Here is an 18,279-nt window from a genome sequence, read left to right as displayed (position 1 = left end):
TTTATTAATATTTCTTTTTTTTTTTTTTTTTTAAATCACACGACCGCCCTTCAAGCCAATCAGAATCGAGCTGCCGCTATTAAGAGTGAAACTGTATCTGCTCAGCTTTTGGAGCAAGTGAGAGCTAGTGAATATTTCGCTCTGCAGCTGGATGAGAGCACGGATGTAGCAAATATTGTTGTTTATATATATGAATATAAATATGTTAATATTACTGTTGAATATTATATATAATATTATTAAGGCATAAGTAGCTTTCAAAAATGCAAAAACTGTTTGTTCATATTACTGTTCAAAATGATATATTATTATAAAGACAGAAATCACTTTAAAAATGCTTTAAAATATGTTTACTGTTGATATTACTGTTTAATATTGTGTTAAGAATGTTTATAACAGAACACACAATGAATGTATTGAATGACAAACAAAAGATGAATACACATTTTTTAATTATTAATACAAATATATATTAAGAAAATGTATTAAGCTGTATGATTCATTTGTCATATTTTCCATCATAATGTCTTCATCATTTAAAAAAAGAATTGCAACAGGGGCGTCCCCGCCAGAGAATAATGCTATATGGGGGTCCTTGGCATGGCAAAGTTTGGGAACCCCTGTACTAAGTGACTTTACACCTCTGCTCTGGATGAATGAGTGTGTTAGGGGTGAATGCTGGCTTGTGTTCAAACTTGGAGAGGTCGCTAAGATCAGAAATATGCTATAAATATTAAATATTAAAGAGGGCTATGGAACTCTCTATGATGGTTGAGCTAGCGGGTCATACTGTATTCCGGGGCTTCTTCCCCACTCTAACGGTTTCATTCAACCAGGGGACCTATGACTCGTGTCTCCTCCTCTGTCTCCTCCTTAAAGGCAATTGTGTCAAAATAAATTCCAAAAATACATAGCTTTTTTCTGAAAGGATCTTAATGCATATATATTCTAGAGCAGTCAAGCAAAAAAAAAATCCAACTAATGACATGCTTTTTGAATAAGAAATCTAGGGACATTAGAGATGAATAAACTGTTTGATTTAATAATATCTTTTAATTGGAGGGGCCTTTCATAGCACCCAAGGATAGCTCCAATAAACACTTAACAAGTTAACACAGCAAAATATATAATAACAGGGAGGACAGAAAAAGAGACATACTTTAAAAGCAGTTATGTATGGGGGACAGGAAGTAGCATTGATGAACAAACCAGACGACTAAAGTGATTAGGCGGATCTGAACAGCTAAGTTTAGGAGGTAACCCTAACCCTAACGTGTTGAACAAGATGTGCTGGATTCAGACAGGGATGGAGTCTGGAGATGTGCTGTCCAGGGTGACACCGAGGCTCTTGACCGTGTCCTATTTTCCTACTTTGTTGGTTAATTTGTCTCTCACTGTTTCCTCATGTTCCATACCCCTCTGCTCCCTCAGGAGGAGCACACGCTGTGCTCTCTGTCAGGCAGTGCCATGACTCCAGAGAGCCAGTTGGAGGAGTCCACCTCCCCTGCAGACACCACGGAGGACGACCCACTGCCCATGAGGCCTTGGGGAAGGAGCCAATCACTGCCTGCCTATGCTGACCTCATCATGGTAAATCACAGTAACGATGCACCCACACTGTACTTTGGCTAGTAAGTCCTCCAACAATGCAACATGCAACATAGTTGTTGTAAATAGAGTAACATAAAATAAAAGCAGAATGTAAAATGAAGTACTGTCCAGTGGAATACAATCAATGCACATTCTAATAACGTATATGTGGTATTCGGGACAGCCCTAGTGGATAGGTGTGATTACCTTTATCGCAAAGTAGATGCATTTTATTTTCTGTGAATGAGCATTGTTCTCTTTCTCTGTCCTTCCTCTCTGTCTGTGTGCAGAGGGCCAGTGGCTCGTCTTTCTCCAATAATCTGGCAGACACCAGAGAAGAAGCAGACGACAGTGGGACCAGCTCCCCAAAGGTAGCAACTTTACCACTAAATGTCATCAAATAAGCATGTGAAAGATACAGCTGTGGTAAAGCACAAATACAGTGTATATTAGGGATGTAACGATATACCGAATATCGCGGTATCGCGGTAAATAAACTTCCAAATACCGTCGTGAGACTGACAAAATCTACCGCGATTTAAAAAAAAAAAATTTTTTTTTTTTTTTTTTTAAACCTTTATTTAACCAGGTGGTCCCATTGAGATCATCGATCTCTTTTTCAAGAGAGACCTGTCCAACATGGCAGCAAGTAGGTTACAACAGGAAAATAAAACAACAGATAACACAAAAGGACATCGTATTTACAGGGCTACATTTACACACCTAGAGACATTGACAAGTACCAACCATATATTTATATCTCGCCCTGTCAATAAGCCTGGCGTTAGACTTTTTCGCTGTCCGTCATTTTGACAGACAGGATCGTAAAATATCCGTCATAATCCCTTATTACCCGTCGGGTCTTAACAGTTCACGATAGAGCATGCTTGTGAACTGTCAACGGGGGGGGGCGGTGTTATGCCGTGTGTGCATGCACCTCGCGGGACGCGCACAGCGTGAAGCAAAACCTCCCAGACATGTATTGATCTGTACGGCAAAGTACGGTTTGGGAACTATATCATTTCCTTTTGGAGGGCATGCATAACACGGCATAACACCAGAGCCTCGCTGCGGGGAAACGTTGGCGCTGTTCCGAGTTTGTTCTAATCTGTCAAAATGACAGACTGCTTTCAGATTTTTCCGTCATTGTTAAATAAAATATTCGGTTAACGCGACCACTGGTGTCCAAGCAACATCAGTACCAAGCGAGAGAGTTGTTTCCACAGCAGGGGATATTGTAAATGCCCAAACACCCCAGCTTATAAATACCTGGAAATGTGGACATTCTCATATTCCTAAAAACCTGTCTGGTGATGCTGAGTGAGTGACTAGTGAGTTTGAGTTGAGTTACTTGAAAAACTAAAGTGAAACTTGATTTATTTTATTGCAGGGTCTGATTATTAAATGTCCTTGTTTATTTGTGAGATGCAGTGGCATAAAGAAAATGCTTACTTTGTTTGGTAGTACCAGTAGGTACAAAAACACTGGTTTTCTTGTTCCAGTCTGTTACTGTCACTTTGTTTTTGACACTTTAAAATACTGCTATCCTACAAAAAGGCTGTAAAAATCAGATTTATTATGTAATAAAGAAACTTTTTCCGAGTAAAAAATGTTTTATTGAAAAACAAAAATTATGAATTTTTTTTTTCTTCCCTTTATTATTCAATATCGCGATAAATACCGTACCGTGGACTTGTTATCGCGATATTATCGTACCATGAGTTTTTGGTATCGTTACATCCCTAGTGTATATGAAATATTTGTAGTTGCAGAGTGTATGACAACATATTGCAGGCTGAAATCATACATGCTTATTTGAATTGTTACACGGTTAGTAATGATTTAAATGTATGAACACATACTGTCTCCAGTCTAATGATGTAAAACTGGTTGTTGTTGTTGTTATGTTTCACAGATGGACAGGTCCGACATAGAGGACGAGCCAGAGGACGGGGTGTTCAACCCTGAAGGGGAGAAAGAGAGAGAGAAGGAGGAGGCCACTGTTAGTCCTGACGCTGTCAACCAGCTGGACTTCTACCAAGCAGACCCCTTCGCCCACTGCCAGAGTGAGCGTATGTATCACTGTCAGGCTGATAGGGCCTCTCGCTGAATCACTGCGTAACAAAATGACGTTTTCTTTTGGACAAATATCTGTCACAGAACAGGTTGCACTTTTGAGGTCAAGTTCATTGAATTACCACTTTCCAACCAGACCAGACATATCAGATAAGCCAATGCTGAATTCTGTGATGATGCTACATTGTAAATAACACATTCCCCATATGTATGACATAGCTGTTAGCATCCAGTGGGCAGTAAAGTATACTATATGACATACATTTAGCTCTAAGCAGCTTATAATAAATAATTAATGTATGAAAAAAAAACAATTCAAATAAAAAAACAATCATTAATTTTCTAATTATTCACATTTTTATTCCAATAACTACTATAGATTACTTTTTACAAAGTAAAAGCATAACATTTAGAATTGTTGCTAATTTAAACTAGCATCGATAAGAAATGTTGTCCCACTGTTCATAACTCTAACATCTGCCCTGGTGAGGACTCGGAGCCAGTTGCAGTCTTAGTAAACCGCTAAACAAATGTTTACGTGGTTTCATCATGTATCTTTCTTTTTTATTAGATTCTTTTACAATTTATGTCTGACTTGATTTGTAGATGACCTCTTCAATGAAGACCTGTTCCCTAAAACTGACTCGTCTGGTGAGTAATAATACTCTAGTTAACTACATTCATTTAACTTTAAGGTGTTCTACTTACCATATACTGTGATTTTATTTGTATTTGAAACTCTCTGAAAGCAAGTATTATATAATTATGGATTCAATGCTTCATTGTGGTTATATGTACAAACACAAATCTAGTGTAAACTCAATCGTAGGATTCAAAATGCTTTTAGAAAGTGGGGTTCACTCAAATATTAAACTCAAGTAAAATGTTGAAGTGCTTGTCCTTCATACTTTTAATCCACTCCAATTAAGGGACAAATACTGTTTACTGTGCAATATGCATTGTTATTGATTTTTACCAACAATCCTGTTCAAATGACCTCAACATATGCCTATCATTTTTCATAATGAATGCTCAAATACAACACATTTTGCGGCGAATGCTTAGCATTTGATTTGATGTTACTTATGTACCACTGCTTCTGGTTTCAGGCTTTCTATCTGCTGCTGACACAACTCTTACTGGTACAGCTACTGTTGTTGAGAGTGCTTGTATCAAGGGGCCTGGTTCAGCTTTTCTCTTTGTTTTCAATATGATCTAAATTATTAAACCATTGTGACATGTCACTGAGTTTTTATGAATTCTCTGTTTGCCAGGTGGATTTGCTTCAGACCCTTTCAAAGGCAGCGACCCCTTCGCAGCAGATGTTCTGTTTCCAGAGGCGCAGGTTGATGATGGGGCGGGAAATATTGGGGATGAAGCCGACACTAGTCTGTCCTGTGCTGAAACCAAAGCCTCAACAGGAACTCAGTGCTTCGAGTCTGAGTTCCCCAACGAAGACAGCGACATCGAGATTAGCTACAGTCAAGAGGACCTGGACGCCATCGCCCAGGGAGACGATCCTCTGGGGTTCAAACCCATCCAGAGCTCCTCTGAGGAGCTGGGGCCGGTGCCGATCCAGGGCTGGAGGTCCCAGGGGCAGTACTCCATAGAATCAGACCCCAATGGGTATGAGCTGGACCTTGGCGCTGTCTCCCCCCCCTCTGACATAGAAGAACTGAGTCTGGTATATCCACCTGAAAAGGCTGCCACCAAGACCACAGCAGGACTGGAACAAGGTCATTTTACACACACACATACACACTTTTCAAATGTTATACTCATTTTTATACTATGTTCTTCCTTCCTTTGGTCTCTTGAAAGGCGCTATAAAAATTGAAATTATTATTATTATTCTATCGTATTTGTTATACTTAAGTGTTTTAAATTACAACACATGCATCTTGCTTTCCTACGTATTAATGTCTAAGGGCAGTGGCGGAAAGTACTTCAAAAGTATATTTACTCAAGTACTGTATTTAAGTACACATTTGAGATACTTGTACCCAAGTATTTTCATTGGGTACTATTTCATACATTACATCTACTACATTACAAGCAAGCAATTGTTTTAATTGTAACTCCACTGCATTAAAGGTGGGTTAGGTAATTTTGGAGGAACCAGCTTGAGTGCGCTAGAATTTGAAAATACACAACCGGAAAAAAATCTGCCACTTCCTTACAGAGCCCCTCCTCCAACACACACGAACGCGCACATGACCAATGAGGGCACGAGATAAGTTTGTGCACAGATGGAAGGCTGACAGGCAGGTAGGCCATCCAGTTATTTTAGCCGGGCCGGCTCAGATGATTGGTCGTGCTTTTTACAGTACTACGGCTTCCACAGATGACATTTTTTTATGGATTTTTTGTCAAAGCACTTAAGATATTCATTGCTATCGGGATGTTAAGAGCATCCCATGGAATATAACAAAAAGTGTATCTCGAGCCGGTTTCTCAAACTTACCTACCCCACCTTTAATTTTAGAGATTTAATATCTGGTTACTTTTAAAAGTCAGATTTTGACACACAATAAACAAACACAAAACACTTTAAAAAAATGCATAATTGCTATTAAAACATCAAACTTTATATTTAAGTAACTAAAACAATAGGTGGGTTAACTGAAAATGAATTGGCAGCAAATTGTTGGTTCAAAAATATTTCACAGTTCCAGCTTCTTAAATTGTGAATATTTGCTGCTCGTTCTTTAAAATCTTTTTTTTTTTAAAGATGAGTACTGTACTTCTTATACTTTATGTACATTTTCCTAATCGAACGTTAATACTTTTTCTGTAAAAACACTGAGTATTTTTACAGTGTGGTGTTAGTCATTTTAATCAAGTAAATAATCTGAATACTTTTTCACCATTGCTAAAGTACTTCTTCTTTTAAGTAACTAAAACAAGAACGAAACTGAGGTATAGAGTCAGCTGATCCTTTACGGTTAAATAAAAAATTGAGATCTATTATTTTATATTATACATAAATGAGTTGCTTAAATAATATGAATACAAGTATTAAGTATGATGAACAAACAGCTTGATTCCTGTGGGCTCCTGTCTTTGAACTTCTCCCCATGGATTTAACCAGCTCTGCGCAGCACCGTTGTTACTGGTTGATTTCGTCATGTATCCTTTACTGGCCTCTACATGAACTACTATGTGATATTTGGTCCTCTTTAAATACATTTCAAATGTTTCTCATGTCCTAGCCTTGACAGCTTAATGTTTTCTTCTCTAGGTCTGAGTCCTGGTTCAGCTCCGGCTGTTCCTCAGCTTGCAGAACAACTCACAGCATGTGTTGGCGACATGGAAGAGGAACCCCAAAAACGTGCTACTCCCCAAAACTCCCATGACTCCGATAACCTTTTCAATCTGCCAGACTCTGATCAGAACAGAGAGCTCAGCTTCGATTTAAACTACAAACCGACCAGTCAGTCTTTCTTCGACCCATACGGCTTCAAACTAAGTCCAGAGCATTCCAGTCACACCCTCCTGGACCCTGATGAGGCTGAACTCAGCCCAGAACCCACTGAAAACGACCTGATCTTTGACCCTGAGCCCTCCTCTAGTCAACCAGACCAACTGACCATGGATCAGTATGAGTTTGACATCACTTCCTCCCAAATGCTGCGGGACTCTGACCCTTATGGCTTCAAGCTCAGCCCTGAGGAAGAGAACCAAGAGGTCCTGGACCTCTCTGGCCATGATACCCAGGAGGCAATGGACCTTTGCAACTATGACGACACAGAACAGGTAGAACCCTCTAACTATAGCAACCAGGAAGTACTTGAACCTGAAAACCAAGAAGTGCTTGAACATTGTCGCCACAATGATCAGGAGCTGCTGGATTTGTGTAACAATGGAAACCTTGAAGTGCTGGAAGCTTCTGGGCTGGACAACACCGGGTTGGTTAGCAATGAAAACCAGCAACTCCTAGATATCTGTAGTGATGACAACCAGGAGGTGGTCGATCCCTATTGCAATACCACGGAGGAAGAACTACTTGAGCCTTGTAACTATGATAACCAACAAGTGCTGGAACTTTGTAGCCATGGCAATCAGGAACTGCTGGATTTCTCCCTTCCTGAAAATAAGGAAGTGCTGGATTTAGATAGCCAAGGCAACCAAGACTTAGTGGATTTTGGTAGCAAAGAAAATCATGAAGTTGTAGTTTCAGGTAGCCACTCTAACCAGGAACTCCTGGATCTCGGTAGCAACGAAAATCAGGAACTGCTAGATTTAGGTAGTCATGACAACCAGGAGGTGCTGGACTTGTTTGGTAAGGAAGTTCTCCCTGAAGCAAACAACAACCAATACTTTGTGGAACCAGAGCATGATGTCTGTCCTACCAATAACAGCTCAGACAGCGATGTGGCCTCAGAGGACCTGCTGGGACTGGACCTCAGCAACACCAGTATCTGCTCCACCAACGGAACATACACTGCCGACCCCTTCAACACCTCTGCCCCCCACAACTTTGCTTCATTCAACACCCCCAGCGGCCCCAACCTGCTGGAAGGTGACCTCGGTTCAGTGTTTGGAGCTGGAGGATACATTGGGTGTCCTGATGTAGCAGACGACCTGGCCCCCTTGGAGAGAAGGCAGGCCAACCCTGTAGCGGAGCCGATACGGCCCTTCAGACCAGTGAGGCCTCCTCGGCCCTCGCTACGGGTGAGTGGGAAACACACAAATGCAACTCACACAGGGTAATCTTCAGATTATCGGTTCTTAAAGTTCCCATGTCATGTTTTTCCGGTTATTACCCGTCCCCTTGTGTGTTATGAAGGTTCTTCTGCATGTAAAAGGTCTGCAGAGTCACAAACCGTCAAAGTACACCCTGTAGCGAGTAAAACTCTAACACAGAAAAGACATGTCTGTGCTACCCCAGAATGCCTCGTTGGGGATTTCTCTTTTTCCATTTTTTTCTTCCTGGGTACAGTGACGTGCCCATACCCAAATGGACCCATTGGTCCAAATGGACCAATCCGTGGAGCCATTACGTTACGTCCGCGGAGCCATTAGGTTAAGACTTCCTCACACACACACACACAATCTTTTTTTTCAGCTGCAGCTCCGCCGATTTCCCCTCCCTGAGACGGCGGGACGCGGCGAGGCTGTGAGTCGGTGTTTGTTCGGGCTGGGTTTCGCTGTGTCTCGCTGTCTCGCAGACGGCCACTGGGCTCACAGGGAGGGGCAGGAGCTCCAACAATCCGTTTAGGACGGAGAGTGAATACACATACTATACAGAGATGCTGTATGAGAAACCAATGTGAGTTTAGAACATTGCAAAAATATAAATCTATTCTAGTATACCTCAACAATGGAATTATGGTCAGTACAAATGGCCATAACATGGGACCTTTAAGCTGCTTTTTCATTCGATTTGCTCTTTGCTCTCCGTGAGGTTGGGCGCAGATACTTGCGGTGAAGACAGCGAGTTAAGTTTTCTTTTTAATGGTTATATACCTGCTAGCTTGCCCTAACAAAGTCAGCAGCATCCCCGGTCCTGTTAACTCTGCTTCGAATGTGTTTTATGTAAATGAGCTGTGCAGTTGCCCTGATGTCATTGGCTACTCATCTACTGTATGCTACTGGTCCGCCCCCGAAGATTGTGATTGGAGCATGCCGGGCCCGACGCGCTCCAATCCCAGCGCACACCTTCCGGAGACGACTACAAAGCCTGTGGACAACTATCAGTCGGGAGGCTCTGCTGTGTGAACAGACGCCTCTCGCTACTTGCTCTTCGATTTTATACAAATCTTTTAACAGTGGTTAACTCGAGTGGTCCGCATTTAGTTGTTGTGATTAGATGTGCCTAGAATAGCTTAGAATTACGTTGACTATTGTCCTCTAGCTTAGCTGTGATTTCCTACAGTCTCCTTTAGTTAGTTTGTACCACTTTAATAGTGAGGTTTTTCTTTTGCTATTTTGTTTATTACAGGGTGTCCGCGGTGTCTTAAAAAGTATTAAAAGTTGATCAATCAATTTAGCGAAAATTAAGGCTATTAAAAAGTATTAAACGGAATTTTCCAAGGTATTAAGAAGGTCCACAGCAACGATAACATGAAACACCCTTTAATGTACTGAAACGACATGTCGGGAAACCCCCCAAGGCGGCCCCATGCATAGCGCGCCGTAAAATGCTGCTTCTTATTTTAAGTTTCGTTGCCTTGCTCCGCTCTGTGGGGGGGCACTAAACGACTACGGTAACGATAACGGGTCCCAAGGTGGGTAGACCGGCATACGCAACGCTCTGGGGGTACAACGGCTCCGTGTGTAAGCCCTATATCAGGGGTATTCAACTAGATTAGGAAGGGGGCCACAATTGTAAAATGTCTTGAAGGCGAGGGCCACAAGACTGACAATGAAAATGAACAAATGCCATTGTTATTGTACAACCAACCATGCAATAATAAATTATTATTATTATTATTATTGATATTATTATTGTAGTAGTAGTAAAATAGGCAACCAAAATAGTAATGTAGGCTACTGTGGCAGATTTGTGGTTTGCTGCGGAATATAAGGAGGGAGAGCGAGACGCAGTCGGGTAAACGGATATTTATTTCACACAAGGTTCCCGAGGTGGCTAAAACAGAACAATCCCTCAACGGGCAAATGATAACTGGCAGGGGTCTGGATTCTCGTCCTGGCGTAACGTTCGTCTTTCCGTCTGTCCGCCAGTCTCCTACTGAGAGAACAAAAACACACGTGGTTAAATACCACCGCATTCCTATCATTCTAATCCACTTGACAGCTACGTCAATCCCAGGCAATTAGCCGCTCCGCCCCCTGCTTTACAACCTGCCGCTAAACCACGCCCGCCCCCCCATACCACAGCTACTTTATTCTAATGAATCCATATAGATTTGTGTATTATAACACCAAAATGCTGGGTGGCAACAAATACCAGAAAACAATGCTAGGCCTAGGATAGCAAATGCGATCAGTAAGAGGCAGAGGAGGCCTAGAAGTCCGAGAATAACAAAGATGCAAGCATAGGCAGCGTCCCATCATTACAAAATAAATGAAAATAGAAGCTACCTGACAAATCAGTGTGAGAAGTTGCATTTCCGAGCCATAGCCAGTTTGCTGAATTCAGGTCGGTGCGAGGTCAGAGCAAGCTGCATGCACTGGTTGAGATGTTCATCCGTGAGTCGATTGTGATGTTGATTCTTTATCAAGTTCATTGTCGAAAATCCGGACTCGCATATGTAAGTAGATCCAAACATGGTTAACAGGTAGATAGCCAGTCTCCGGCAGTGATGAAACTGATGAGTAGAATGAGCCCAAAACTCGCACAGTCCCTCTTCTCCGAATTTTGCTTTCAGCACATCAGAGCTCTGAATTTGCACCAACTCCAGCTGGAATGCAGCCTCGTCAATACCGGGCATCACGGCTTTCGCCTCGGCTGGACAGGACCCGGAAACATCGACCGCAAATGGATTGCGCACAAATAAAAGAACCTGTTTTGGAATCTTGAAGTCGTTGAATCGCTCTGTGAAGTTTTCAGCCAAGCTTTTCAAAAGTCCCTTCATTCCAGCCATTGCTGCGCTGCTCACGGGGACGTTGCGTAGTGTTGGGAAGTGGATCTTCCTCCCCATTATGTCAGGTAGAAAGAGGTCCAGGTTCACCCGAAACGCACTAACCTTCTCAATGATCTCAGCCACACTTGACCCTCCCCCCTGTAGCTGCAGGTTGAGTGTGTTTAGGTGGCCCATGATGTCGCACAAAAAGGCAATCTGTGCAATGAAATCCGGCTTTTGCATGCGTGCAAGTAGGTCTTTAGCTTTGCTTGATTTCTGGCTTGAGAGGAATTCACTCACCTCCTTTCGCAGTGCAAAGAAACGTTCGAGAACACGTCCTCGGCTCAACCAGCGGACATCGTTATGTTGCAATAGGTCTGAGTATGCGGCTTCCTGCTCTTGAAGCAGCATTTTGAACAGTCGGTGCTGCAGACCTGACGTCGAGCGAATATGATTCACAATTTTTACGACAGTCTCCATTGTTTCTTTCAACTCCCCTGACAATTTCGCACACAGAACTGATTGATGTATGATGCAATGCAGTGTGTTCACTGTGGGATGCTCTGCACATAAGCGAGATGCAAAGCCCCTTTCTTTCCCAATCATGGACGGGCAGCCATCGGTAACGAGAAGGTTGAAATCGACCGATGCAACAGATACGGCACAGCTCTCGCTGTTTGATCTTACCTAGATCCAAACCTTTCTCTTCAAAAAAACTCCAAACTGCAGCGAAAATCACTTCACCTGTAGTGCTGGTTGTCAGTGGTAAAAGGCATAACAACTCCTCTTTAAAAACGTCACCATCGAAGTACCTCACAAACAGCGAGAGCTGTGCCGTATCTGTTGCATCGGTCGATTCATCGACAGCGAGTGACATGTACTCTGTCGATTTGAGATCGGCAATTAATGCTGAAAAACAGTCCTCAAACAGTACCTCTACTCTTCGACTTCCCGATGTGTCAGAGAGCGGTACTTGCTTCAAACGGTTCATTATATATTCCTTGTTTTTATCTCCTGCAAAAAGTTCATCCACCATCTCAAGAGTACACTCCTTCACAACTTCAGCGTCAGTGAATGGCTTTCTCTTTTTGGCTAAAGCGAACATCACTCGTAGGAAAGCAGCAGTGGCCTTTTCCTGGGCTGTAGAAGCAGTTGTAAGAATAGTGGTTGATGCAGTGTAAGAAGATTTAAGTATTTCTATTTTACCACGTCTAGCTGTGCTACCAGGCGGGTAAGCAGCATTGAAGTTAGCAGCATGCTTGGTCTCATAGTGGCGCCTCACATTAGCAACCTTGCAGACTGAAACAGTTATTTGACATATTAAACATAAAGGTCTAGGATTGGCGTGCGATGGTAAAATAAATACAAAATCATCAGTCCATTTGGGGTTGAAGTGTCGGTTTTCACCGTCAATTTTCCGCCGTTTCTCTCCGCTCATTTTGGATCAGTAACGAGAGTAACGAGATTGACACGATATCGCGATAATTACACGCTGATCAGTCCAATGCAAGATTGCCTTTTAAGAGCTATTGAAGGAGAAATTATTTGGACTCATTTAATTCGGATAACATAATAGCAAACATATATTTACATTTATTTAAATGATTATAAAAATAAATTCTGTAATTAGAATTTTTTTTTTATATTGGAATATGGAGTGCGTTCCAGGGGCCACGAGAAAGCTCCCCGCGGGCCGGATTTGGCCCGCGGGCCGCCAGTTGAATATCCCTGCCCTATATGATCATTTTCTGATAACGATGAAATCGCCCCGCCTCCCTCTCCCCACGTCTCCTGTCTGCTGCTGGGCTGTCAGAAGAGGGGGAGGAAAAGAGAGGCAGGCACTGTTTATTAAATATTATTATATTATTATACAGAGAACAGAGTCATTATCAATTTGTTTTAAAGCTCAATAAATAACAAAGAAGACCTCTGACCGGCACTTTTCTAATTTTGTACGGAAGATTTAAACTTTAACGGACATGTTGACCGGCGGAACATTTTTTTAACGGAAACTCTGCCGCACGGTCCCCTCGTTCCTTGGAAGAGGCGGAGAGGTGGGCGTTTTTCATCTGCTGGTGGACTACCTGAGAGATATACAGCAGGAGAACACGCCGTCCACCGCGGAGAATAAACAGAAGGGCAACCATGGCAACCATGCTCCGGGGTCTTCTTCGCTGCTTCTGGTGTATTTTGTGGCGGCAGCAGCACCACTTACAGGCCTGGCATATGAACTATAGCGTTTCCAGCATTTCCAGCGGTCTAGTGTGAACGGACACGTTAATGAATCGAATGCGTGTGAACGGAATACTTTTTTGCGTTTGCGTATGCGTTTTACCGTATGCGTTTTACCGTATGCGTCCTCGTGGGGCCGGGGTCTAAGCCAAACTATCTCCGGTCACAGAGATCTGCTATTTTAAAGTAAAGTCAACACAAATAGACCCTAAATATAGTCTATATTAAGAACGAGAAAAGTCTTAACATATATATCCTTTTTTGTAAACATATGACAAATGTGTGAGGGTGATGACGTCAGAGCATCGTCCTATGTGCCAGGGCTTAGCCCCGGACAGCCCCAGCCCAATTTAACCCCTGGGTATTTGTGAGGGAGCTTCTATATGCCATTAACCCGCTGAAGCTCACCAAAGTTTAATATATTTCATTGTTCAAAGTTTTCTCAATTGTTTTGTTTATTGGTCAAATACTGGTTTCTAATGGTTTCTGAGAAGTTTTACTGGAATGAAAGAGCACAGAGTACAGAAGCAACAAAGCAGCATACTGCATTAAACCTGACCTTCACAGAGAGGTTGAAGTTCATGTGGAGAGGAGGCTTCAGTAGTCTGTCTGCACTCTGTTTAGTTGTGCTATCTTACAATCAATATAGTAAATGTGAGGTAAAGTGTGTTGCCAATGTAACCGGTTAGAACTCGAAGTTGCGATGAGGTCTTAAAATGTATGGAAAGGGTCTTAAAAAAGGTCTTAAAAGGTATTACATTTGACTTCAGGATTCCTGCATATACCCTGTATTAGTATCTATTCCTTTGTGTTTGATTAGGCTCTCTTTTTAGACTCCTCCCTTTGTTTGGTTGCTCATTTAATCTGCGCCCTTTTGGCCATTTTGTTTGCTCCAGGCTGCTTGTCTGCCATTTTGTTATCCTGTTATTTAACTGCTTGTAGGTTTTATCAATTCCAACTGGTGTACAGTATGTTGCTTTTCCTCTTCCCCTAGTTGGGATCTAACAGGCATTAAGGTCAAAGTTGAAATAATTAGAATCTTTAGCACTTCCACCTAGCTCTCACCAAAGAAACACAACGGCAACTTCAGTACAGAGTCAGTTCACTTTTTAGTTCTTGCAGCTATAGTATCCGAGACCCAACCTTCAACTGAGTCAGGAAACATCCAGATTGTATTCATTATAATGTTTCGATAAGGTCCCATGAATTTGGTTCTGCATTTTGGATGGTTGTGTGTTTTCAAATTCTATCCCCATTCCCTTTTATTTCTAATAATTTGTTGTGGTTGGTACTTTATTATCGGATCCAAAAAGTTTGACCCTTGAAAAGTTAACCTTTCATAGTTTGAAATCAAGTGGTACAGATAGACGACAGTGAGTTGATTTATCATGCTGAATTAATTTCCTTTGAATGATCATTGGCATGATTTTATGGTTTCATATAAATTAATTCCACCTTGTCACACTGTCAGGGTCCACTTAGGGGGCGTGCCTCCCACTTTGGGAACCACTAGCCTAACAGACCATTTACATGCACAGAAACCTACATATATAACACACTACAGGGAGAACCCAAAAAGAAAAATAGGGCCCCTTATTTTTATCATGAATTCATAGATGTCTATACTAATAGATTCAATATAAATAATAATCCTGTTTCTTGTCTTTTGTGTGTTTCAGCACAAGGAGAAGGCTCAGTCCCAGAGTCAAGGCATCGACCTGAAGTGATCTCTCACCAACCATCACGCATGTGGGGGTTACCACGTCAACAGGTTTCCATGAGCACCACGCAAACACAAGAGATGGAGAGGAAGAGGAGACAAGTAAGAGGACGTGCCACACCATGGAGGCAAAGGGAGGGTGGAAAAAAAGGAGGGTGATTAAATAGATGGGAGGGAAAGAACATGCTGCTGTTATTCATTGCAATAATTCAAGTTCCAGTTTCTTTTGATGCTTCAAGGGGACACTTTAGAGTCACAATGGGAAGATGAGAAGTATGCAGGATGGTAAACTACAACTACCATGGGACAAACTGATGCCATCAGGTTTATTGGCTATTTATACAAGTCAGGGTTGAGAAGAACAATATGAAAAAAAGGAAATTATTCAAACTGTTCTGTAGTGGATTTACCCTAAATGGCTGATTTGGCAGTCATTCATAAAAAAATGAAATGATCTGTAATTTATTCACAATACCTGCTGCCTACTCCCTCCGTAGTCCTCTGATCCTCGTAGTTCAGCTTCCCATCCCTCCACCCTACCGGTAATGACATTAGTCCTGATGAAAAAAAAATATCTCCTATATTTATTTGAGCTTTTTTATTTGAGTGTTGGAGCATGTGTAAGTGGACTTAGAAGATCAAATGTAAATAAATGATATATTCAGCTATTGTGGTTTTCTGTTTATCTAGTCAAACAGTAGTTTTAGGGTTTGATGGATGAGAGCTGTATAAAGTCAGGTTGTACAGTGGATATCTCTACAGTCACCATAGTAACAGTGTGTTCAGTCATCAGTAACTAGGTGCTCCATAAAGAGTGTCTTCACTGCAGGCTTAAGCTGTGTTTCCTCGCATGATACGGCATTAGCATTTCATTTTCCACTGCGGATCACCGGGAGAGTCGCTCCCCCCCCATCAATGTGTCAGAAGTGTGCTGTGTTTCACCTGTATCACTCCCAATGTCACAGCATCATGACGAGGAGAACACCTGCACACCACTGCCCAAAGAGGTGCAGTGAAAACAATGGGGGTCAGCAAAAAAAGATATTCTAATGATGTTGAATTACTCTTTAAGCATTTGATCCACTAAAAGTCATAAATGGACATTATAATAATGCACTCCAAAACAAATGGACCACCAATGAGTAAAATGGCCTTTGCATCAGTGTCCCAGTTCCATATGATAAACCAATACAAAGCAAAAAATATGCACTAATGTCGGCTGTGTAACATCCTGGTTGTTATTATACAAGGAATAGATTTTTGCATCTGTCCCATGCCTTTACATAAAGTATGAGCTGACTGACATACAGTAAGTGTAACTTCGATAACTACTGCCAATTCCAGTAAAGGAAACAAAACAGCCACAAACACGTTAAATAGGATTAATCTCTTTATGAGCTGCCACTGGTGTCTTCACACTAGGGCTGAACGATTAATCCATTTTAAATCGAAATCGCGATTTTAAATGATGCAATTATCAAATCGCAAAGCCTGTGATTTTTTTATTTAACTTTTTTTTTCTTTTTCTTTCTTGTGTGTCAGTCATCCACATCAATCAGAAGTGCTGTGCTCCACATGTAACAGCCATTGTTAACCAATCAGAAGTGGCCCATGATAGAAGGTGATAGACAGATTGATCCAATCACCTGCCAAGTATTTTTGAAATACTTTTCCAAATGGCTTCCAATGGAGCTTTCCTAGATGGTTTGGTGAAACAAACCATCTGAGTCAGGTTAGTAATGCTCCATCACAAGTTTTACATCTATTACAGGGTGAATCTTAAACTGAAGCTTGACTTTAAAGCAACCCAACGGAAGTTTCATGTAAGTTTAGTTCTTTCACTCGTAGCTCGGGCTGTGGGGGTGCTAGAGACGGAAGCATGTTGATGCGACCTTCCTAGCCGGAGATATGGCCGCATTTTACAATAAACTTTCGTTGGGTCGCTTAAAAACAAATATCGCAAATCAAATCGCAATATCTGTCAGAAAATCGCAATTAGATTATTTCCCCAAATCGTGCAGCCCTACTTCACACCACTTATCTTCTTCGCTATTTACAACTGTGAAAAGCTATGATGGCGCATACTGTGCCAGAGTGCCCACAAACAGTTTCTTTCTTTGTTTTTATCTCTTTTTTCAGTTTGTTCATTGTTTACTCAATCTGATTTATCTTAATATTCATACGTAAACATCAGCACATATGGCAGCAGATCTACCGAAAGATAGAATTGCTACAAATATTTGAGAGCACTGAAGTTTATTTCTACACTGTAATATTGGAACGCATATTATCCTAAAAAACAGTAACAACTCGGCTATACTATATGCTTTACAGATTGGTGCAGTGAAGTTAGCAGCCAAAAAAAAAACATGACTTTGAGACGAGGAAGTGGTCAAATGCCAACTCATTTCGGGGGTTAAAGGACTTGTTTCTGTACCACATGACATGAATCCTCATCAGTTTCAAAGTATTCACTAACACAAGACTTGTTCAATAAAGCTGCCTGGTTTCCTGGCCTGTTTCAGTTGGGAGCAGCTCATTTCTTTTTTCTGTGCATTGCATTGTGGCATTAAATTTCAAACCAAAGGCACATACAAAAGTCTTGCCAATTTAGTTAGCATGCTGACACCATTGTAATGAAGTATCAACCTGCTGAATGCTCTGAACCTGCACAGAGTATGAAGTATGGAACTGGGACACAGCTGGGATCAGATCCCAGGTGGATCTGAGCCGAGCAGCTGACCACTTTACGGCACGGAACACAAGAGTGCCTTCCTTAGCTTTGGTAAACTCAAAACTGTTTCTTACAGCCAGGCACTAACACCAGGTCTGAACGGCCAGTGAGAAAATCTCTTCCGACATGCTTACCCTTATCGAACCAAAGGCATCAGAGAGGGGGAGTGATAACAAATATAATTGGGCTTTATGGTTAATGTAGTCCTAACTGCTCTACTAGCATTAGCTCCAGGCTATCTGTGAGCACAGTCCTGCTGGTTGGATCAAAATGCAAACATCTCCCATTATACCTTTGTCAAACCTGCAATAAGTGTTGTTTGCCACATGGGGCAGCAGAAACAAGCTGTGAATACAACATAAGCAAATCCTTGCCTTTAAGTTAACTTGGTGAACTTG

At 41.7% G+C, this 18,279-nt stretch overlaps 1 protein-coding gene across 9 annotated transcripts in view; it reads left to right on the top strand.

Annotated features, from left to right (window-relative positions):
- The window catches only part of LOC307020586 (uncharacterized protein), a 45,213-nt gene extending 29,397 nt beyond the window's left edge, over positions 1 to 15,816 (top strand). For 6 of the 9 annotated variants that reach the window (XM_079652047.1, XM_079652046.1, XM_079652048.1 and 3 more), the window contains 8 exons: positions 1,432 to 1,590; positions 1,881 to 1,961; positions 3,506 to 3,662; positions 4,273 to 4,317; positions 4,776 to 4,808; positions 4,941 to 5,402; positions 6,908 to 8,340; positions 15,107 to 15,816. In XM_079652047.1, coding sequence (XP_079508173.1) covers positions 1,432 to 1,590; positions 1,881 to 1,961; positions 3,506 to 3,662; positions 4,273 to 4,317; positions 4,776 to 4,808; positions 4,941 to 5,402; positions 6,908 to 8,340; positions 15,107 to 15,154 — 2,418 coding nt within the window. In that variant the 3' untranslated portion in view covers positions 15,155 to 15,816. The remainder of the gene's footprint in view (positions 1 to 1,431; positions 1,591 to 1,880; positions 1,962 to 3,505; positions 3,663 to 4,272; positions 4,318 to 4,775; positions 4,809 to 4,940; positions 5,403 to 6,907; positions 8,341 to 15,106) is intronic. The other 3 variants (XM_079652042.1, XM_079652045.1, XM_079652044.1) reach the window with 3 other exon arrangements.
- Positions 15,817 to 18,279: the final 2,463 nt, after the last annotated feature.

This window comes from Notothenia rossii (genome assembly GCF_949606895.1).
Source record: "Notothenia rossii genome assembly, chromosome: 9".
NCBI classification, from domain to species: domain Eukaryota; kingdom Metazoa; phylum Chordata; class Actinopteri; order Perciformes; family Nototheniidae; genus Notothenia; species Notothenia rossii.
The sequence above is the reverse complement of the archived record's forward strand: the minus strand, read 5'-3'. Positions and strand labels throughout refer to the sequence as shown.